This window comes from Rhinopithecus roxellana, chromosome 14 (assembly GCF_007565055.1).
Source record: "Rhinopithecus roxellana isolate Shanxi Qingling chromosome 14, ASM756505v1, whole genome shotgun sequence".
NCBI lineage: Eukaryota > Metazoa > Chordata > Mammalia > Primates > Cercopithecidae > Rhinopithecus > Rhinopithecus roxellana.
The window spans coordinates 37,267,938-37,288,683 of NC_044562.1; the positions used below are offsets into that span (position 1 = coordinate 37,267,938).

A 20,746-nucleotide genomic window follows, 5' to 3' on the forward strand; every position below is an offset into this window, starting at 1 on the left:
TTTTCACCTAAGGAAACTGTCCCACTCCCTCATGGAACACTGGTGGTCTATTTTCTGGAGTTGTTGAATCAGGACCCCTGGATTCGGGAATACCAGGCAGAGATGAAGGCCAGAGTGTTATACTGAAAGCAGAGGATTAAGTGGAAGTCTACACACGGAGCAGCAAGATGCCCAGCTGCCTTCTCCTTAGCTCCTAGAAAACCGGCATCTATTTAACATCCTCTGAGCAGGAAGTTAAAGGGTTCCTTTCTGAGAAATTCTGTCCAAGAAAAAAAAGCTTATATATACTGGCAGTTTGAAGGTTCTCAATGAAATGGCCCATCCTGGCCAGAGAAGCCTACCTGTGAACAAACCCCTCCCACTGCTGGCACCTTGCTAGCAGCATTAGTGGGCAGCTCACCATCATCAGACTACAGAGAAATGCTTCAGGAGTGGGAGAGATCCATATAAGCAATGGGAGGGGAGGAAGGAACACAAAGGGAACAGAACTCGTGCAGGAAGTAGAGAAACAAAATGCAATTCATATCCCCAGATAAGAAAATACCATACACATGAAACAAGAGGATGCTATTAAAAGGAAGGAATTCAAAGAATGAGAACATTATGAGATTTAAAATGTAATTGCAAAAATTAATGAAAATAGAATTTAAAGACAAAAAATGGAAAATTGAGAACATTTCAGATAAGAAAATTAAAGGTTATAAAAATCTAAATGAGTTCTTTGTGGCAGTTGCCATATCTTATAAATTCATGTACATTGCAATGTGTGTGACTGCTTGATTATAAATAATTCCAGTAGAAGGAACATATCCTGCAATGATTTTTTATATGCAGTAGATGGCAGTACATTTCTATAAATTTAGGACTGTAAAATTTAACTGTTGTAATATGTTTTGTCTAACTTTTAACATTTCAATAGAAAAAATCTCAGTCTCGCCCTCCATATTTGAGCAATCAGATCCATAAGCTCTGTTTGTGTGGTTCCCATCAGCATTGAAAGAAGGGCAGCTGGACCCTAGTATGTGTTTCTTGCTGCCCATTTTTCAGCCTTAACCTAAACAAGTCTCGCAGGTATCAAGACAACCAGATGAAGCATGAAAAGTCTAATCACAACCCTGAAGATCATACTCTAAATTTATCCTGTTTGCAGTTCAGGTAAGTATGCTAATGTGAAGAGTGAGAGTTAGCAGGACCACTTGGCATTTTAGTAGACTGTCAAGCGTTTATATTCAGGGAGTTCAGGCAAGTGTAGAGGAGAAAGAGAAAGCCAATAAACAGATACCTCTGGCCCAGTGACCTGCAACTGCATAAAAGAGGACAAGCAGTAGTCAATTCTGTTATAACTAGTTTCAAGGATGCCAAGCCTCTTATTTTTTTAAGAGATGGGGTTTTGCTCTGTAGCCCAGGCTGGAATGCAGTGGTACAATCACAGCTCAATGCAACCTAGTCCTCCCCAGCTCAGGTCATCCCACCTCAGCCTCCCAGGTAGCCAGTATTACAGGCGTGCACCACCATGCCAAAAAACCAAGTACAAGATTCCTCCTCTCTTGGCAGGGCATCTCTGGAAAAAAAAAAAAAAAAGGCAGCAGCCCCAGTCAGGGACTTACAGATAAAACCACCACCTCCCTGGGACAGAACACCTGGGGGAAGGGGCGGCTGTGGGCACAGCTTCAGCAGACTTAAATGTCCCTGCCTGACAGCTCTGAAGAGAGCAGCAGATCTCCCAGCACAGCGTTCGAGCTCTGATAAGGGACAGACTGCCTCCTCAAGTGGCTTTCTGACCCCTGTGTATCCTGACTGGGAGACAACTCCCAGTAGGGACCGACAGACACTCATATAGGAGAGCTCTGGCTGGCATCAGGTGTGTGCCCCTCTGGGACTAAGCTTCCAGAGGAAGGAACAGGCAGCAATCTTTGCTGTTCTGCAACCTCTGCTGGTGATTCCGAGGCAAACACGGTCTAGAGTGGACCTCCAGCAAAATCCATCAGACCTGCAGCAGAGGGGCCTGTTAGTAGGAAAACTAACAAACAGAAAGGAATAGCATTAACAGCAACAAAAAGGACGTCCACTCAGAGACCCCATCCGAAGGTCACCAACATCAAAGATTAAAGGTAGATAAATCCACAAAGATGGGGAGAAACCAGCACAGAAAGGCTGAATATTCAAAAAACCAGAATGCCTCCTCTCCTCCAAAGGATCACAACTCCTTGCCAGCAAGGGAACAAAACTGGATGAAGAATGAGTTTGATGAATTGACAGAAGTAGGCTTCAGAAGGTGAGTAATAACAAACTCCTCTGAGCTAAAGTAAAGAAGCATGTTCTAACCCAATGCAAGGAAGTTAAGAACCTTGAAAAAAGGTTAGACAAACTGCTAACTAGAATGACCAGTTTAGAGAAGAACATAAATGACCTGATGGAGCTGAAAAACACAGCACAAGAACTTCGTGAAGCATACACAAGTATCAATAGCTGAATCGATCAAGCAGAAGAAAGGATATCAGAGATTGAAGATCAACTCAATGAAATAAAGTGTGAAGACAAGATTAGAGAAAAAAGAGTGAAAAGAAACGAGCAAAGCCTCCAAGAAATATGGGACTATGTGAAAAGACCAAATCTACCTTTGACTGGTGTACCTGAAAGTGATGGGGAGAATGGAACCAAGTTGGAAAACACTCTTCAGGATATTATCCAGGAGAACTTCTCCAACCTCGCAAAGCAGGCCAACATTCAAATTCAGGAAATACAGAGAACACCACAAAGATACTACTCGAGAAGAGCAACCCCAAGACACATAATTGTCAGACTCACCAAGGTTGAAATGAAGGAAAAAATGTTAAGGGCAGCCAGAGAGAAAAGTCGGGTTACCCACAAAGGAAAGCCCATCAGACTAACAGCAGATCTCTCAGCAGAAACCAGAAAAGAGTGGGGGCCAATATTCAACAATTGTAAAGAAAAGAATCTTCAACCCAGAATTTCATATCCAGCCAAACTAAGCTTCATAAGCGAAGGAGAGATAAAATCCTTTACAGACAAGCAAATACTGAGAGATTTTGTCACCACCAGGCCTGCCTTATAAGAGCTCCTGAAGGAAGCACTACACATGGAAAGGAACAACTTGTACCAGCCACTGCAAAAACATACCAAATTGTAAAGACCATATGAAGAAACTACATCAACTAAGAGGCAAAATAACCAGCTAGCATCATAATGACAGGATCAAATTCACACAGAAACAGGCCAATGCCCCAATTAAAAGATACAGACTGGCAAGTTGGATAAACAGTCAAGACCCATTGGTCTGTTGTATTCAGGAGACCCATCTCATGTGCATAGACACAAATAGGCTCAAAATAAAGGGATGGAGGAATATTTACCAAGCAAATGGAAAGAAAAAAAAAAAAAAAAAAAAAAAAAAAAAAGCAGAGGTTGCAATCCTAGTCTCTGAAAAAATCAGACTTTAAACCAACAAAGATCAAAAGAGACAAGGGCATCACATAATGGTAAAGGGATCAATGTAACAAGAAGAGCTAACTATCCTAAATATATATGTACCCAATACAGGAGCATCCAGATTCATAAAGCAAGTTCTTAGGGACCTATAAAGAGACTTAGACTCCCACACAATGATAGTGGGAGACTTTAACACCCCCCTGTGAATATTAGACAGATTGATGAGACAGAAAATTAACAAGGATATCCAGGACTTCAACTCAGCTCTGGACCAAGCAGACCTAAATAGACATCTACAAAACTCTCCATTCCAAATCAACAGAATATACATTCTTCTCAGCACCATGTCGCACTTATTCTAAAATGGATCACGTAATTGGAAGTAAAACACTCCTCAGCAAATGCAAAAGAATGGAAATCATAACAGTCTCTCAGACAGTGCAATCAAATTAGAACTCAGGATTAAGAAACTCACTCAAAACCACACAAGTACATGGAAACTGAACAACCTTCTGCTCCTGAATGACTACTGGGTAAATAACAAAATTAAGGCAGAAATAAAAATGTTCTTTGAAACCAATGAGAACAAAGACACAACATACCAGAATCTCTGGGACACATTTAAAGCAGTGTGGTGGCCGGGCCCGGTGGCTCAAGCCTGTAATCCCAGCACTTTGGGAGGCCGAGACGGGCGGATCACTAGGTCAGGAGATCGAGATCATCCTGGCTAACACAGTGAAACCCCGTCTCTACTAAAAAAAATACAAAAAAATTAGCCAGGCATGGTGGTGGCGCCTGTAGTCCCAGCTACTCGGGAGGCTGAGGCAGGAGAATGGCGGGAACCCGGGAGGCGGAGCTTGCAGTAAGCTGAGATCCAGGCACTGCACTCCAGCCTGGGCAACAGAGCCAGACTCTGTCTCAAAATGGAAGGAAGGAAGGGAGGAAGGGAGGAAGGGAGGAAGGGAGGAAGGGAGGAAGGGAGGGAGGGAGGGAGGGAGGGAAGGAGTGTGGAGAGGGAAATTTATAGCACTAAATGCCCACAAGAGAAAGCAGGAAAAATCTAAAATCAACAACCTAACATCACAATTAAAAGAACTAGAGAAGCAAAAGCAAACAAATTCAAAAGCTAGCAGAAGACAAGAAACAACTAAGATCAGAGCAGAACTGAAGGAGACAGAGACACAAAAAACCCTTCAAAAAAAATCAATGAATCCAGGAGCTGGTTTTCTGAAAAGATCAACAAAATAGACCACTAGCCAGACTAAAAAAGAAGAAAAGAGAGAAGAATCAAATAGACACAATAAAAAATGATAAAGGGGATATCACCACCGACCCCACAGAAATACAAACTACCATCAGAGAATACTATAAACATCTCTGTGCAAATAAACTAGAAAATCTAGAAGAAATGGATAAATTCCTGGACGCATACACCCTCCCAAGAATAAACCAGGAAGATGTCGAATCCCTGAATAGACCAATAACAAGTTCTGAAATTGAGGCAGTAATAGCCTACCAATAAAAAAAAAAAAGTCCAGGACCAGACAGATTCACAGCTGAATTCTACCAGAGGTACAAAGAGGAGCTGGTACCATTCCTTCTGAAACTATCCCAATCAATAGAAAAAGAGGGAATCCTCCCTAACTCATTTTATGAGGCCAGCATCATCCTGATACCAAAACCTGGCAGAGACACAACAAAAAAAGAAAATTTTAGGCAAATATCCCTGATGAACATTGAAGCAAAAATCCCCAATAAAATACTGGCAAACCGAATCCAGTACCACATCAAAAAGCTTATCCGCCATGATCAGGTGGGCTTCATCCCTGGGATGCAAGTCTGGATCAACATACACAATTCAATAAACGTAATCCATCACATAAACAGAACCAATGACAAAAACCACAATATGATTATCTCAATAGATGCAGAAAAGGCCTTCGACAAAAGTCAACAGCGTTTGATGCTAAAAACTCTCAACAAACTAGGTACTGATGGAACATATCTCAAAACAGTAAGAGCTATTTATGATAAACCCACAGCCAATATCATGCTGAATGGGCAAAAACTGGAAGCATTCCCTTTGAAAACCGGCACTAGACAAGGATGCCCTCTCTCACCACTCCTATTCAACATGGTATTGGAAGTTGTGGCCAGGGCAATCAGGCAAGAGAAAGAAATAAAGGGCATTCAATTAGAAAAACAGGAAGTCTAATTGTCTCTGTTTGCAGATGACATGGCTGTATATTTAGAAAACCCCATCATCTCAGCCCCAAATCTCCTTAAGCTGATAAGCAACTTCAGCAAAGTCTTAGGATTCAAAATCAATGTGCAAAAATCATAAGCATTCTTATACATCAATAACAGATAAACAAAGAGCCAAATCATGAGTGAACTCCCATTCACAATTGCTAGAAAGAGAATAAAATACCTAGGAATACAACTTACAAGGGATATGAAGGACCTCTTCAAGGAGAACTACCAACCACTGCTCAAGGAAATAAGAGAGGACACAAACAAATGGAAAAACATTCCATGCTCATGGACAGGAAGAGTCAATATCATGAAAACGGTCATACTGCAAAAAGTAATTTATAGATTCAATGCTATCCCCATCAAGCTACCATTGACTTTCTTCACAGAATTGGAAATAACTACTTTAAAGTTCATATGGAACCAAAAAAGAGCCCACATAGGCAAGACAATTCTAAGCAAAAAGAACAAAGGTGAAGGCATCATGATACCTGACTTCAAACTATATTACAAGGCTACAGTAACCAAAACAGCATGGTACTGGTACCAAAACAGATATGTAGACCAATGGAATAGAACAGAGGCCTCAGAAATACCACCATCTACAACCATCAGATCTTTGACAAACCTGACAAAAACAAGCAATAGGGAGACGATTCCCTATTTAATATAATGGTTTTGGGAAAACTGGCTAGCCATAGGCAGAAAGCTGAAACTGGATCCCTTCCTTACACCTTATACAAAAATTAACTCAAGATGGATTAAAGACTTAAACGTAAGACCTAAAACCATAAAAACCCTAGAAGAAAACCTAGGCAATACCATTCAGGACACAGGCATGGGCAAACACTTCATGCTAAAATACCAAAAGCAATGGCAACAAAAGCCAAAATAGACCAATGGGATCTAATTAAACTAAAGAGCTTCTGCACAGCAAAATAAACTATCATCAGAGTGAGCAGGCAGTCTACATAATGGGAGAAAATTTTTGCAATCTATCCATCTGACAAAGCACTAATATCCAGAACCTGCAAAGAACTTAAACAAATGTACAAGAAAAAAAGAACCCCATCAAAACATGGGTGAAGGATATGAACAGGCAGTTCTCAAGAGAAGACATTTATGCAGCCAACAAACATGAAAAAATGCTCATCATCACCATTATTAGAGAAATGCAAATCAAAACCACAATCAGATACCATCTCATGCCAGTTAGAATGGCGATCATTAAAAAGTCAGGAAAGAACAGATGCTGGAGACGATGTGGAGAAATAGGAACGCTTTTACACTGTTGGTGGGAGTGTAAATTAGTTCAGCCACTGTGGAAGACACTATGGTGATTCTTCAAGGATCTAGAACCAGAAGTACCATTTGACCCAGCAATCCCTTTACTGGGTAGACACCCAAAGGATTATAAATCATTCTACTATAAAGACACATGCACATGTATGTTTATTGTGGCACTGTTCACAATAGCAAAGACTTGGAACCAACTCAAATGCCCATCAATCATAGACTGGATAAAGAAAATGTGGCACATATACACCATGGAATACTATGCAGCCGTAAAAAAAAGATGAGTTCATGTCCTTTGCAGGGACATGGATGAAGCTGGAAACCACCATTCTCAGCAAACACAAGAACACAAAACCAAACACCGCATGTTTTCACTCATAAGTGGGAGCTGAACAATGAGAATATATGGACACAGGGAGGGAAACATCACACACCTGGGCCTGTTGGGGGTTAGGGGAGGGATGGTATTAGGAGAAATACCTAATGTAGATAATGGGTTGATGGATGCAGCAAACCACCACGGCACATGTATGCCTATGTAACAAACCTGCATGTTCTGCACATGTACCCCAGAACTTAAAGTATAAAAAAACCAAACAACAACAACAAAAAAGTGCTCCAACTTTGTCCTGGGAGCAAGCATGATCACCTGTCAGGCCTTGGGGAAGCCAGCAAATCGCAGAGCAGCCTTTACCATCCATCTCAGCATACCTTGCATACAGTGTTGTGTATTCTGTATGCCATGAAACAAAAAAGGTTGAAAAGCAATACCTTCGAGTCGCAGACTAAAGCCAGCTTTGGAATGAGTGAAAAACAATTCACATTAACTCTATCTCTAGGAAATTTTTAAAGGCCAAAAATATCTTGATAATTTCAGTTGCTAAATAACAGGATAGTTTTTTCCCCCTCTCCTCAATATCTTTTCTCTTCCTATTCCCATTCTTTTCCTAGAAGGTCTCTTTGGTAACCCCGAGAGACGAGACGGTAAGGTGTTAACACATTGAAGTTCTGCTGCAAGTATCAGTCAATGTTAACAATATAAAGGTCTGTTTGTCTTGCAGATAATTTACATGGAAAGGCCTAAAGTTTTCCTCCTAGGATGCACAGGACCTGTAGGAACCAAGTTAGCCTCTCCAGGGGAGAAAGAAACTGCATGCCTCATCATGTACACAGCCATAATTCCTGGATTGTAGGGTACATGCATTTGAACACAGTACATGCTGCCAGAATGCCCTCCCAAATGGCTGTACCAATTGTGTGAGGATACCTATTTCCCCATGCTTGCTTCAAACTTCTTTCTTTTGTCCCAACTGATAAGTGAAAAATAACTGTTTCATTTGCATGCTGGTTAAGTTGAAATCTATCTTTTCATATATTTATAAACCTTTTGGATTTTTTTTTTTTCTTCTCTGGATTGCTTTTGAGATTCCCTGCCAATTTTTTTAAAAACTGGGTCATATTTCTTATTGAATCATAGGCATTCTTATTCTAGTATTAAGCCTATCACTTTTCACTTTATGTGTGGTGTCTTTAAGACTCAAGTTTGAGATTTTAGTATCATCAAGTTTATCAGTTTTTTCCCCTTTTATGGCCAACATGAAACTTCAAAATAAAGTTGAATTGTGTTTAGAAAAGTAAGGAAGATCTTGGAAAGTCGAATGGAGTTCTTAGGAGGATCCCAGAAGAAAGCAGACCAGCCTCATCTACATCTGACCAACAAAACAGAGAACAGGACCACTGAAATAGCCGATGTGGAGAGCTAACAGGCAAAGTGGGAGCTGGGGGCGCCTCAGAGACTAAGAGGCAGAGGTGGATTGTGAAGGATTTACGAGGTCCTCCGAGATGTTATTAGGATTAGAAGTACAAAAAGAGTACATGGCCTGTGGGCTTGGCTAAGCTTTATAGCAAGCTTTTGGCTTTCCCTTAATAATAAACCTAGTCTCATGAGGAAGCCAGAAGTCTTCTCACTTTGTGTCTGCTAGGGATCGTCAAGAACTTACTTACGTTTACAAAAGCAGTGGAGGCGGGGAAGAGTCAAAGAGTGCTGCCAACTGCAGGCCGTTTCAGGCAGCTCAAGAAGCAAAAGAAACTCAGGATGACTCTTAATTCTGATGGAAGGAGGCAAAGCTGAGACTTTAGAGAATCAGAGGAAACGACATACGATAGCTCTGTTCAACTACTCCAATGCTTCGGAGAGTAGAGGCAGCAGTGATTTTAAAGGTGTGGGAAGAGGTGCTGGCACCTACATTAAAGGCAGTAGAAATCAGAAACTTACAAGCCTCACCTAAGCTGGGAGAGAAATCCTATTTGGGTTTCCTTTGACAGGAATCATTATTATTGGTGGTAGATTCTACCTGTCCCAAGGCACCCTCTTTGGGTGCTGGAAAGGTACAGAAGTGCTGAGGGCCTGTCAGGAAATGGACTGGTGGCCCAGACTGAGCCACATCAACTCTAATCAACATTCAGCTCCAACTCCACTTGGCTCCAAACCCTAAAGCAACTTCAGGGAAGGAATGTGCTGCCAAGCTCCTTCAGGTGGGTACAGCTTTGGGACTGAGGTCCCAAAACTTTGGGACTGCTTTTTTGCTTTCAGTCAGGGGCCGCTCTCAGCTCCTAGAGGCCACCTGCATGCGTGACTTCTTCCTCTTCAAGCCAGCAAGGGCACATGAAACCCTTGTGCTTTAAATCTCTTTCTCTTCTGCGTGCATCTGGAGAAAATTGCTTTTAAAGGGATTATGTGATTAGGTCAGGCCCACCAGGATAATCTCCCTTTCTGAAAATTAACTGTGACATACAATCTAATTACGGGAGTAAAATCCATCACTTTCACAGTCTAGGGATAATGCAGGCGTGTTCACCAGTGGGCAAAGAATCCTGGGGCCTCTCTTAGAATCCTGCCAACCACACCAATTCCTTGTCACCTTGCTTACTGTATTGGTTTCTCAATGTCTGACAGTCTTTTGCCTTTGTAAATTCTTTTGATCTTTTGGCCTACTGACCTTGAGGATCTTTTGTCTTTGAAATTTAATACTTTTATCAGAATATGTCTTAAACTTGATCATTCAGTTTTTCCCAAGTATTAGGTTGGTGCAAAAGTAATCGCGGTTTTTGCTTTTTTTTTTTTTTTTTTTTGAGACGGAGTCTCTCTTTGTCGCCCAGGCTGGAGTGCAGTGGCATGATCTCGGCTCACTGCAACCTCTGCCCCCCGGGTTCAAGCAGTTTTCCTGTCTCAGCCTCCTGAATAGCTGGGACTACAGGCGCCCGCCACCACGCCCGGCTGCTTTTTTGTATTTTGAGTAGAGATGGGGTTTCACCATGTTGGTCAGGCTGGTCTCAAACTCCTGACCTCAGATGATCTGTCCGCCTCGGCCTCCCAAAGTGCTGGGATTACAGGCGTGAGCCACTGCGCCCAGCCTGCCATTACTTTTAATTGCAAAACTGCAACTACTTTTGCACCCCAACCTAATACTTGTTAAACACTTTATAGATTTTTTTTCTTCTATTTTTAAAAGTGCTCTTGGAGTATAGTTTTAAACATTACCTCTGTTACCTTGCTTTAATTTTCTTCCTCAATAACACAAATATTGGAGTCTTCCATTCCATTACTTTTTCTCTTTTTTTATTTCTTCCTTTGTCATTTTCATTTTCTTGTCTGTTTTCCTGGCTTTTTCAATGACTCCTGCTTTTATCTCTGATTTCTGTCCACTTCTATCCTGTTTTTGAATTTCTGTTTCACAGTGTTTTTTCATATCCTCAACGTTTGTCTGATATATTTATTTGAAATGTTCACTTTTAGTTTCTTCTCCTTTGTAATTGGTTATTGGGAAATTTTTTTCCTAATTTGATACGAGGGAGTTTCATTTCTTGATTTTTGGCAGTAGCTCTGTATGAACTTTCCTCTTGTTCCTGTTTGTGGTATTGGGCTGTTTATTAATATTTCTAGTTTGTCATGTCCTCTTCTGTGAATGTAGCAAAGTCCAGGTGTTTTCAAAAAAGTCCAGGTGTTTTTCCAGGTGAGAGAGAGAGTGTGTGTGTGTGTATGTGTGTGTATGTGTGTGTATGTGTGTGTGTGTGTATGTGTGTGTGTGTGTATGTGTGTGTGTGTGTGTGTGTGTGTGTGTGTTGGTGATTGTGGGAAGGGTTATGAGTTCTTTGATTTTATGCTTCTCTTTTTTCTTGCTAAGCCCTCTTTTCTTTTCCTTTTTTCCCTTTCCCTTTAACAATCCAATTGCCAAAAGGGGCTTTCTCCCTTTCTTTTTGCCTTTTCAGAAGCTATGCCCTTTGCCTTTAAATCATGCCTGCATCTTTAAATCCTGTGTATCCTAAAGAAGTTCCTTCCCTGTAGTTCACGCCGTCACCTGCCTGGACCCTTTTTTTTTTTTTTTTTTCAGTATTCCAGACTTAGGGTGCATTTAGTCTTTGTGCTGGTGGTTTCAGATCAACCCTGGACCCCCGCACTAGCTTCCTTTTTCTGTAGTCCCTACAGTTTTTCTTGCTCTGCCTTTGTTTGCTACCTTGTGGTGAGGTGAGGGTTGGGCAGAAGTACTCATATGAGAGAGTGTAGAGAGGGGTTTGGTGATTCTTCTCTTTTTACTTGGCTATTTTGAAAATTTGGCATTGTTCGTCTTCATATATGCTGAGGGTGTGGTTTTTATGCAGAACTGACTTTTCCTGTCTTGTCGTATATTGCTGGTGGAGGAAATACTGAGAGGTAGGGTAGCTATGCAGCTGCCATTGTCTGTAGCTACCTGGAGGGTCCTACATTTAGGTTATTAAAGAATCAGTTTTTAAAACCTTCAGGAAGAACTTGACAGCTTGCGGGTATCTTATATAGATGCTCTAGAGGAAAAGGGGTGTCAGAATAAGAGAAGAACCCAGCACCAGCTCAGAGCTCTCTGGCTGCAACATTAATAAAATTCAATAGTGACCGCCTTGGTGTATTTTCTCTACTTACAATCTTTTGACTGTTGGGCATCTGTGGTTTTGGTCTGGCCTAACACCATTTCCCCTTTCTTATGCGAACATCACCTTGATTTGCTTTGGAAAACCATCCTCAGTTTCAGAGATGGAACATGGCACCCAGGCCCCAGCATCAGTGCATAATCCATCTTTCAAGTCACAGTGACTGGCTGACAGTAGGCATATGACCAGTCCAATGAGACTCAATATTATTAGAACTACAAAAAAAAAAAAAAAAAAAAAAAAACCAAAGCTGTCTTTCTGTTGAGGTTGGTAAACAGAAAATATTCCATAGTCTATTTTAGTCTGCTATACACTGTACATTGTTTCTGACCATTTATAAAAGGGCTTACAATTAGAAAGTGATTTATAAATCTCTATTGTCTAAAGAAGTCCAAGGCAGGGAACACAGGATCACATGGTATAGTGCCAACTTAAGCCCTTTTGCTCAATGACATGACTGATCACCAGATAAAAGCCAGAATAAATGCTCTTGAGAAGAGCGATGCCAAATGTTAAATAGTTGACAAATGTCTTAGCAGTGTTGCCCTTCTTTCATACAGTACTCTGGGGTAGACCCAACAGACTCAGTAAAGAAAGCCTTATCCTCTCTTTTTGTTAACGGGCCTAAATCTAAATTTGAGAGTGCCGTAAGAAAAAAGTAAATTGAAACATTAAACTGTTTTAGAAAACATCTAATATGTGAACAAATGTTTTTGGGTAGCCTTAAGAAGTATACAAGCTAGAAGTCAATATGACTTATGGTTCTTTATATAAAACTGACCTCTGACATAAACACTAGACCAGAAAGTCTCCTGTTAAGAACTGAAAGACTATTGAAGAAACCAGAAGATAGTGTAAGTAAAAGGATCACTGAAAGAACAATGGTCTAATACTGGCTCAGAAACTGAAGGATACCTATCCAAAATCTGTCTAATGATGCCACTCCAAGGGAGACATCAGTTCACAACAACTCTCTCTCCTTTCTCCACACTCGCAAGTAGAACAATATAGCATTCTTGTTGATTTTAGTGTCATCTACAATTAATCCCACCACTATGGAACATCGGATCCTTCAGAGAGAAACTTCAAAGTTGTCTAAAATGAAAAAAGGCAAACTGACTTATGAGAGATTTTGTCTTAAAATCAACTGTTTATGACAGATAATAGATAATAGAAAAAGATAAAAGGTAAATTTTAGAATGCATAATGATTATAAAAGCTTGAGAGGAAATGAACTTTACTTGCTTTGGTTTCCTAGAAACAATAAAAAAAATGAGAAATTATAATACTAAGTCCCAATCTGTAGCTGATACTTTGGGATCAGTCAGGACAATACCCTTATATTCTCTGTGACACCTATAGATTTCATAATATATACTCCAGCTCTTACATATGATCAGAGTATAGCTGATATGACATTAGAATACACCACTAATCTCACTAAATACCTCAAGCAACTACCAGAGAAACAGCTATGGTACAAGGGCAAAAGACTCCACAGACAGATTCACTGGAGCAAAGTCAATTACAGTATAGATGGATTCTTCCTAGATTTTCATAAATCTCTTTTTTCACAAACATGAAAAGGTTAGGCCATGCTCGGGGTGTTAACTCAACACCACCACACACTTAGAAGAAGCACTGCCTATCCCTTAATTCAGTGGCCATGACTTGGCCTCCTTGCCTCAGAACAATGAGTACACTCAAAAAATTAGTCAAAGCATCTACAAATCTTGTATTAGGATCGAGATCCTAATTAAGATTTTTAAGAAATCTGCTGTTACCATGTGGTAAATAAATCTGTATTGCTAAAGAAAGCCACTCATCATTTTTCTACTAATTACATAATTATGAATTAATGTCACTGCAGTCATGTGCTGCATGATGACATTTCATTCAATGACAGACTGCATATGTGACCGTGGTCCCATTAGATGACAATACTGTATTTCTACTGTACCTTTTATACATTTAGATACACAAATACCATTGCATAACAAATGCCTACAGTACTCAGTACAGTAACAGGTTTGTAGCCTAAGAGCAATAGAATATGCTATACAGCTAGGTGTGTAGTAGGCTACACCATCTAGGTTTGTGTGAGTACATGCTATGGTGTGTGCCCAATGACAAAATTACCTAAGATCACATTCTCAGAACATATCCCTGTCATTAAGCAGCATATGACTGTAACTTTCCCATAATACCATCCACTGGCGTAATACTTTGAACATATAGAATACAGTTATAATGATAATGTCTTTTTAATGTCTTTGTTCATGAATTCTAACATCTGTGTTAGTTCTGGGTCAATTTTGATTGATTTCTCTTTATGGGCCATATTTTCCTGCTTCTTTGCATGCCTGGTAGTTATGGGCTGGATGCCAGACACTGTGATTTTACCTTGATGAATGCCATCTATTTTAGTATTCCTGCAAATATTCTTAAGCTTTGTCCTGGACACAGTTACTTGGAAACAGATCAATCATTTGGGGTCTTTTAAGATTCATTAGGTGAGACCAGAGCAGTGTTCACTGAGGGCTAACTGTTCTCTACTACTGAGATAAGATCCTTTTGTATATTCTACCCAATGAGGCTTCCAATTCTGGCAGGTGGGAACTGGCAGTATATTTTTGTACCAGGCATCATTACTGCTAACCCTTGTGGATAATTCTTTCTCCAGCCTTAGATGGTTTCCTCACATGCATGTGCTGACCAGAACTACTCTGAATACTCTAAGAGAACCTCTGCAGATATCTGAAAATGTCCCCTCTGTCCAGCTCTCCTTTCTGGTCTCTGTCCTGGTACTCTAGCCACTTCTGTCTCTCTGGAATCTCAGCTCCAGCCCTTAACTCAGGGGACCTGCTGGGATCCAACTTGATTTCTTCTCAATACACTGGGGCAATTGTAGGGCTTACCTCATTTGTTTCCTTTCTCTCAAGGATCGCTGTTTCTTACTGCATGACTTCCAGTGTTCTTAAAAACCAATGTCTCCATATTTGTCTGTCTTTTGGTTGCTGTAGGTGGGAGGATAATCTAGTCCCTGTAACGCTATCGTGGTCGGAAGCAGAAGTCCTGGCTTAATAGCCTTAGCCCAGCAATTTTATATTTCTTACTCAATGGAAGAGAATTTCATTACAGCATTTCAGTAATTCAAATGCATATTCATGTCCTGAACAGAACATATGCACACTTCAATACCAAATTCTGACTGAATATTGTTTGTTGATGAATCTTATATTAAAAAGAAAAAGGGACAAATCAGGCTGGTTATATAATGTCAACAAATATCTACGAAGGAATTTAATTCCTTACCAGGAGCCAAATTGTTTAAATGACTAAACTGTGGCCTTTGTAAGGCATGAAAAATTGTGAAAATAAAGAATGAATGTATGTTCTAGTAGCTACAATACTTTTAGAATAATTCACTCCTTTGAAATGCTAGAGAAACAAAGACATTTCTTAGTCTCAACCATCCTTTAAAAATGAACAACAAACATGAATTAATTGATGCCTTCAGAATACTTTGATCCTACTGCTGTCATAAAAGTAGAGGCCCACAATGGAAGTGAGTATATCATATTATAGACACTATAAACATAACACAGAAACACTTTAAATATATCATAGAAATACATTAGCAAATCAACACACTAAACAGGCTGTTCTAACTAAAGTCCTTACATAAAGACACCTTATACAAAAAGAAAAATAAACCCCAAATAACAAATCCATGGAAAAGTTGAAGGCATACCCCTTCCTAGGGATATGTACTGATATCATCTGAAATACACTAAATTTTCCCCACTACCAAATTCTGTAAAGAAACACTAAGAATGATTGGGTTGTAAGATCCTTGGTGATAAGATACAGTGAAACTAGAACGGCCACTCAGTAGCACAAGATAAAACTTCAATGGCAGAGGATGGAGTGGGGGCAAGATGGCCGATTAGAAGCAGCTGCAGTCTGTGGCGCTCATGGAAAGGAATGAAGGCAGTGAGTGAATTCAGCCCCTTCAACTGAAATATCCATGTTCTTGCATTGGGACTAACTAGGCAACCAGCTTGACCCATGGGGAATGAAGAAAGCAGGGTAGGGTGATGGCTCGCCCAGGAGCAGCAGGGAGCCAAAGGACACCCCATCCCCCGCCAAGGGAAGCAGTGAGTGAGTGTGTGATCCCATCTGGGAAACCATTCTTCTCCCATAGATCTCTGCAGCCAGCAGATCAGGAGATCCCCTCATAAGCCCTTGCCAACAGGGCCTTGCGACCAATACAGAGCTGTGTGGAATCCTGGCAGAGCAGTCACTCCGGCACACACGGAGACCCACGAGTTCTGCATACTCTGGCCCCAGGATCCTGGCAGGGGGGATGACCTGTCAGTACATATCCCTAGGAAGGGGTCTGAATCCAGGGAGCCAAGCAGCATTGTTCTGTGGGCCCCACTTCCATGGCACTTCACAAGTGAAGACACACTGGCTTGGAATTCCAGCCAGCCAGCAGTGACAGGCTGAAGTCGGTCTGAGAAGGACCGAGTTGCTGGGGGCAGGGGCAGTTGCTATCTCTGCAGTTCAGTTGACTCAGCAGCTCCAGTCTGCTGACTCTGGAGAGTCCAGATGGTCTGGATGAGGAAGAGTCCCCCACAACACAGCACAGCTGCGCTAGCAAAAAACAGCCAGATTGCTTCTTTAAGAAGCGGGTCTGTGATGCTAGTCCTCCTGACTGGGTGACTCTTCACAAAAGGCGTCTCCAGATACCTCCTACAGGTGCTGTTCAAGCTGGCAACAGGTCAGTACCCCCCTGGGACAAAGCTTCCAGAGGAAGGAACAGGCTGCCATCTTTGCTATTTCATAGCCTTCACTGGTGATACCTCCAGGTATGGGAAAAACTGAGGCAACTAGGCTCTGGAGTGGACCCCCAGCAAACCACAGCAGCCCTATGGAAGAGTAGACTGTTAAAAGAAAAACGAACAGAAAACAATGACAACAAAAGACCCCACAAAAACCCCAAAGTTCAGCAACCTCAAAGATCGAAGGTAGATAAGCCCACAAAGATGAGAAAGAATCAACACAAAAAAGCTGAAAACTCAAAAATCCGGAGTGCCTTGTGTCCCCTAAATGGCTACAACACCTCTCCAGCAAGGGCACAGAACTGGGCTGAGGAAGAAAGTTGAACTGACAGAAGTAGATGTCAGAAGGTGGGTAATAACAAACTTCGCTAAGCTAAAGGAGCTTGTTCTAATACAATGCAAAGAAGCTAAGAATCATGATAAAACAGTACAGCAGCTGACAGCCAGAATAGCCAGTTTAGAGAGGAGCATAACTGACCTGATGGAGCTGAGAAACACAACACAAGAACTTCACAATGCAATCAAAAGTATCAACAGCAGAATAGACCAAGTGGAGGAAAGAATCTCAGAGCTTGAAGACTATCTTTCTGAAATGAGACAGGCAGAGAGGAATAAAGAAAAAGTGTTAAAGGGAATGAACACAACAGGCCAACATTCAAATTCGGGAACTGCAGAGGACCCCAGTAAGATACTTCATGAGATTAACCCCAAGACACACAATCATCAGATTCTCCAAGGTTGAAGTGAAGGAAAAAATGTTAAGGGCAGCCAGAGAGAAAGGCCAGGTCACCTACAAAGGGAAGCCCATCAGACTAACAGTAGACCTCTCAGTGGAAGCCCTACAAGCCTGAAGAGATTGTGGGCCAATACTCAACATCCTTAACCCATTTATGCCTAGTGATACATTACTGGAACGCTAAGCTTGTTGGAATTACTTATATCCTACTGCTCAAGGCCATTGGCAAGGTTTGATTTTTCACAAAAAAATTTTGCAACCTCCAGCATAAATGGGTTTAGAATTTCCAACTCAGAATTTCATATCCAGCCAAAGTAAGCTTTATAAGTGAAGGAGAAATAAGATCCTTTTCAGACAAGCAAATGCTGAGGGAATTCATCACCACCAGGCCTGCCTTGCAAAAGCTCTATAAGGAAGCATTAAATACGGAAAGGAAACATCATTACCAGCCAGTAAAAAAGCACACTGCAGTGCACAGACCAGTGACATTATGAAGCAACAACATAAACAAGTCTGTAAAATAACCAGCTAGCATCATGATGACAGGATCAAATTCACACATAACAATAATAATCTTAAATGTAAATGGACTAAATGCCCCAATTAAAGACAGAATGGCAAGCCAGATAATGAGCCAAGACTCATTAGTATGCTGTCTTCAACAGACCCATCTTGCGTTCAAAGACACAAATAGGTTGAGGTCAAGAGTTTGAAACCAGCCTGGCAAACTTGGTGAAACCCCGTCTCTACTAAAAATACAAAAAAATTAGCAGGGCATGGTGGCAGGTGCTTGTAATCCCAGCTACTTGGGAGGCTGAGGCAGAAGAATCACTTGAACCCGGGTGATGGAGGCTGCAGTGAGCTGAGATCGCACCACTGCACTCCAGCCTGGACAACAGAGCGAGACTCCATCTCAAAAAACCAAAAACCAAAACCAAACAAACAAAAGAAACACATAGGTTCAAAATAAGGGGATAGAGGAAAATTTATCAGCAAATGGAAGACAGTGAGGGGTCGTAACCCTAGTTTCTGACAAAACAGACTTTAAACCAACAAAGATCAAAAAAGACAAAGGGGGTATTATGTAACAGTAAAAGGTTCAATTCAATAAGAAGAGCCAACTATCCAAAATATATATGCACCCAATCCAGGAGCACCCAGATTCATAAAGCAAGTTCCTAGAAACCTACAAAGAGACTTAGACTCCCACACAATAATAGTGGGAGACTTTAACACCCCACTGACAATATTAGATCACTGAGACACAAAATTAACAAAGATATTCAGGACCTGAACTCAGCTCTGGATCAAATGGACCTGAAAGATATCTACAGAACTGTCCACCCAAAACCAACAGAATATACATTTTACTCATTGCCACATGGTACTTACTCTAAAATTGAATACATAATTGGAAGTAAAACACTCCTTAGCAAATGCAAAAGAACTGAAATTATAACAAAGTCTCTCAGACCCCAGCACAATCAAATTAGAACTCAAGGTTAAGAAGTTCCCCAAACCTTTTCGGCCGGAACCGCCATCTTCCAGTAATTCGCCAAAATGACAAACACAAAGGGAAAGAGGAGAGGCACCCGATATATGTTCTCTAGGCCTTTTAGAAAACATGGAGTTGTTCCTTTGGCCACGTATATGCGAATCTATAAGAAAGGTGATATTGTAGACATCAAGGGAATGGGTACTGTTCAAAAAGGAATGCCCCACAAGTGTTACCATGGCAAAACTGGGAGAGTCTACAACGTTACCCAGCATGCTGTTGGCATTGTTGTAAACAAACAAGTTAAGGGCAAGATTCTTGCCAAGAGAATTAATGTGCGTATTGAGCACATTAAGCACTCTAAGAGCCGAGATAGCTTCCTGAAACGCGTGAAGGAAAATGATCAGAAAAAGAAAGAAGCCAAAGAGAAAGGTACCTGGGTTCAGCTGAAGCGCCAGCCTGCTCCACCCAGAGAAGCACACTTTGTGAGGACCAATGGGAAGGAGCCTGAGCTGCTGGAACCTATTCCCTATGAATTCATGGCATAATAGGTGTTAAAAAAAATAAATAAATAAAAGACCTCTGGGCTGAAAAAAAAAAAAAAGAAGTTCCCCTAAAACCACACAACAATATGGATAGTGAACAACCTGCTCCTGAATGACTCCTGGGTCAATAATGAAATTAAGGCAGAAATCAAGAAGTTCTTTGAAACTAATGAGAACAAAGATACAACACACTAGAATCTCCAGGATGCAGCTAAAGCAGTGTTAAGAGGGAAATTTATAGCACTAAAATGCCCACATCAAAACAATTAAAAACATCTCAAGTTAATAGCCTAACATCACAACTAAAAGAAGTGGAGAACCAAGAGCAAACAAACCCAAAAGCTAGCAGAAGACAAGAAATAACCAAGATCAGAGCTGAACTGAATGAGATAAGAGACATGAAAAACCCTTCAAAAAAAAAAAAAAAAAAAAAAAGATCAATGAATCCAGGAACTGGTTTTTTGGAAAAGACTGCTGTTTAGATTAAAGAAGAAGAGAGGAGAATCAAATAAATACAATCAGAAATGATAAGGAGGATATTACCAGTGACCCCACAGAAATACCAACAACCATCAGAGAATACTATAAACATTTCTATGCACATAAACTAGAAAATCCAGAAGAAACAGATGAATTTCTGGACATATACACCTTCCCAAGACTGAAACAGGAAGAAACTGAATTCTTGAACAGACTAATAACAAGTTCTGAAATTGAGGCAGTAATAAATAGCCTACCAACCAAAAAATGCCCAGGACCAGATAGATTCACAGTGAATTCTACCAGAGGTACAAAGAAGAGCTGCTACCATTTCTACTGAAATTATTCCCAAAAATTGAAAGGAGGGACTCCTCCCTAACTCATCAAATGAGGCCAGCATCATTCTGATACCAAAACCTGGCAGTGATACAACATAAAAAGAAAACTCCAAGCCAATATCCTTGATAAACATCAATGTAAAAATCCTGAAGAAAATACCAGCAAACCAAATCCAGCAGCACATTGAAAAGCTTATCCACTACAATCAAGTCGGCTTCATCCCTGGGAATGCAAGGTTGGTTCAACACACGCAAATCAGTAAATGTGATTCATTACATAAACATAACTAAAGACAAAAATCACATTATCTCAATAGACGCAGAAAAGGCCTTCGATGAAATTC

At 40.8% G+C, this 20,746-nt stretch overlaps 1 protein-coding gene across 1 annotated transcript; it reads left to right on the forward strand.

Moving 5' to 3' along the window:
- Positions 1 to 19,068: 19,068 nt before the first annotated feature.
- Positions 19,069 to 19,628, forward strand: LOC104676736 (60S ribosomal protein L21). Its single transcript, XM_010381611.2, has one exon. It carries the CDS (start codon positions 19,105 to 19,107, stop codon positions 19,585 to 19,587), a length of 483 nt encoding a protein of 160 aa, XP_010379913.1. The 5' UTR covers positions 19,069 to 19,104; the 3' UTR covers positions 19,588 to 19,628.
- Positions 19,629 to 20,746: the final 1,118 nt, after the last annotated feature.

Bases quoted from the DNA above. Each gene is read 5' to 3' on its own strand.
- LOC104676736 (XM_010381611.2), top strand. From the start codon at position 19,105: ATGACAAACACAAAGGGAAAGAGGAGAGGCACCCGATATATGTTCTCT.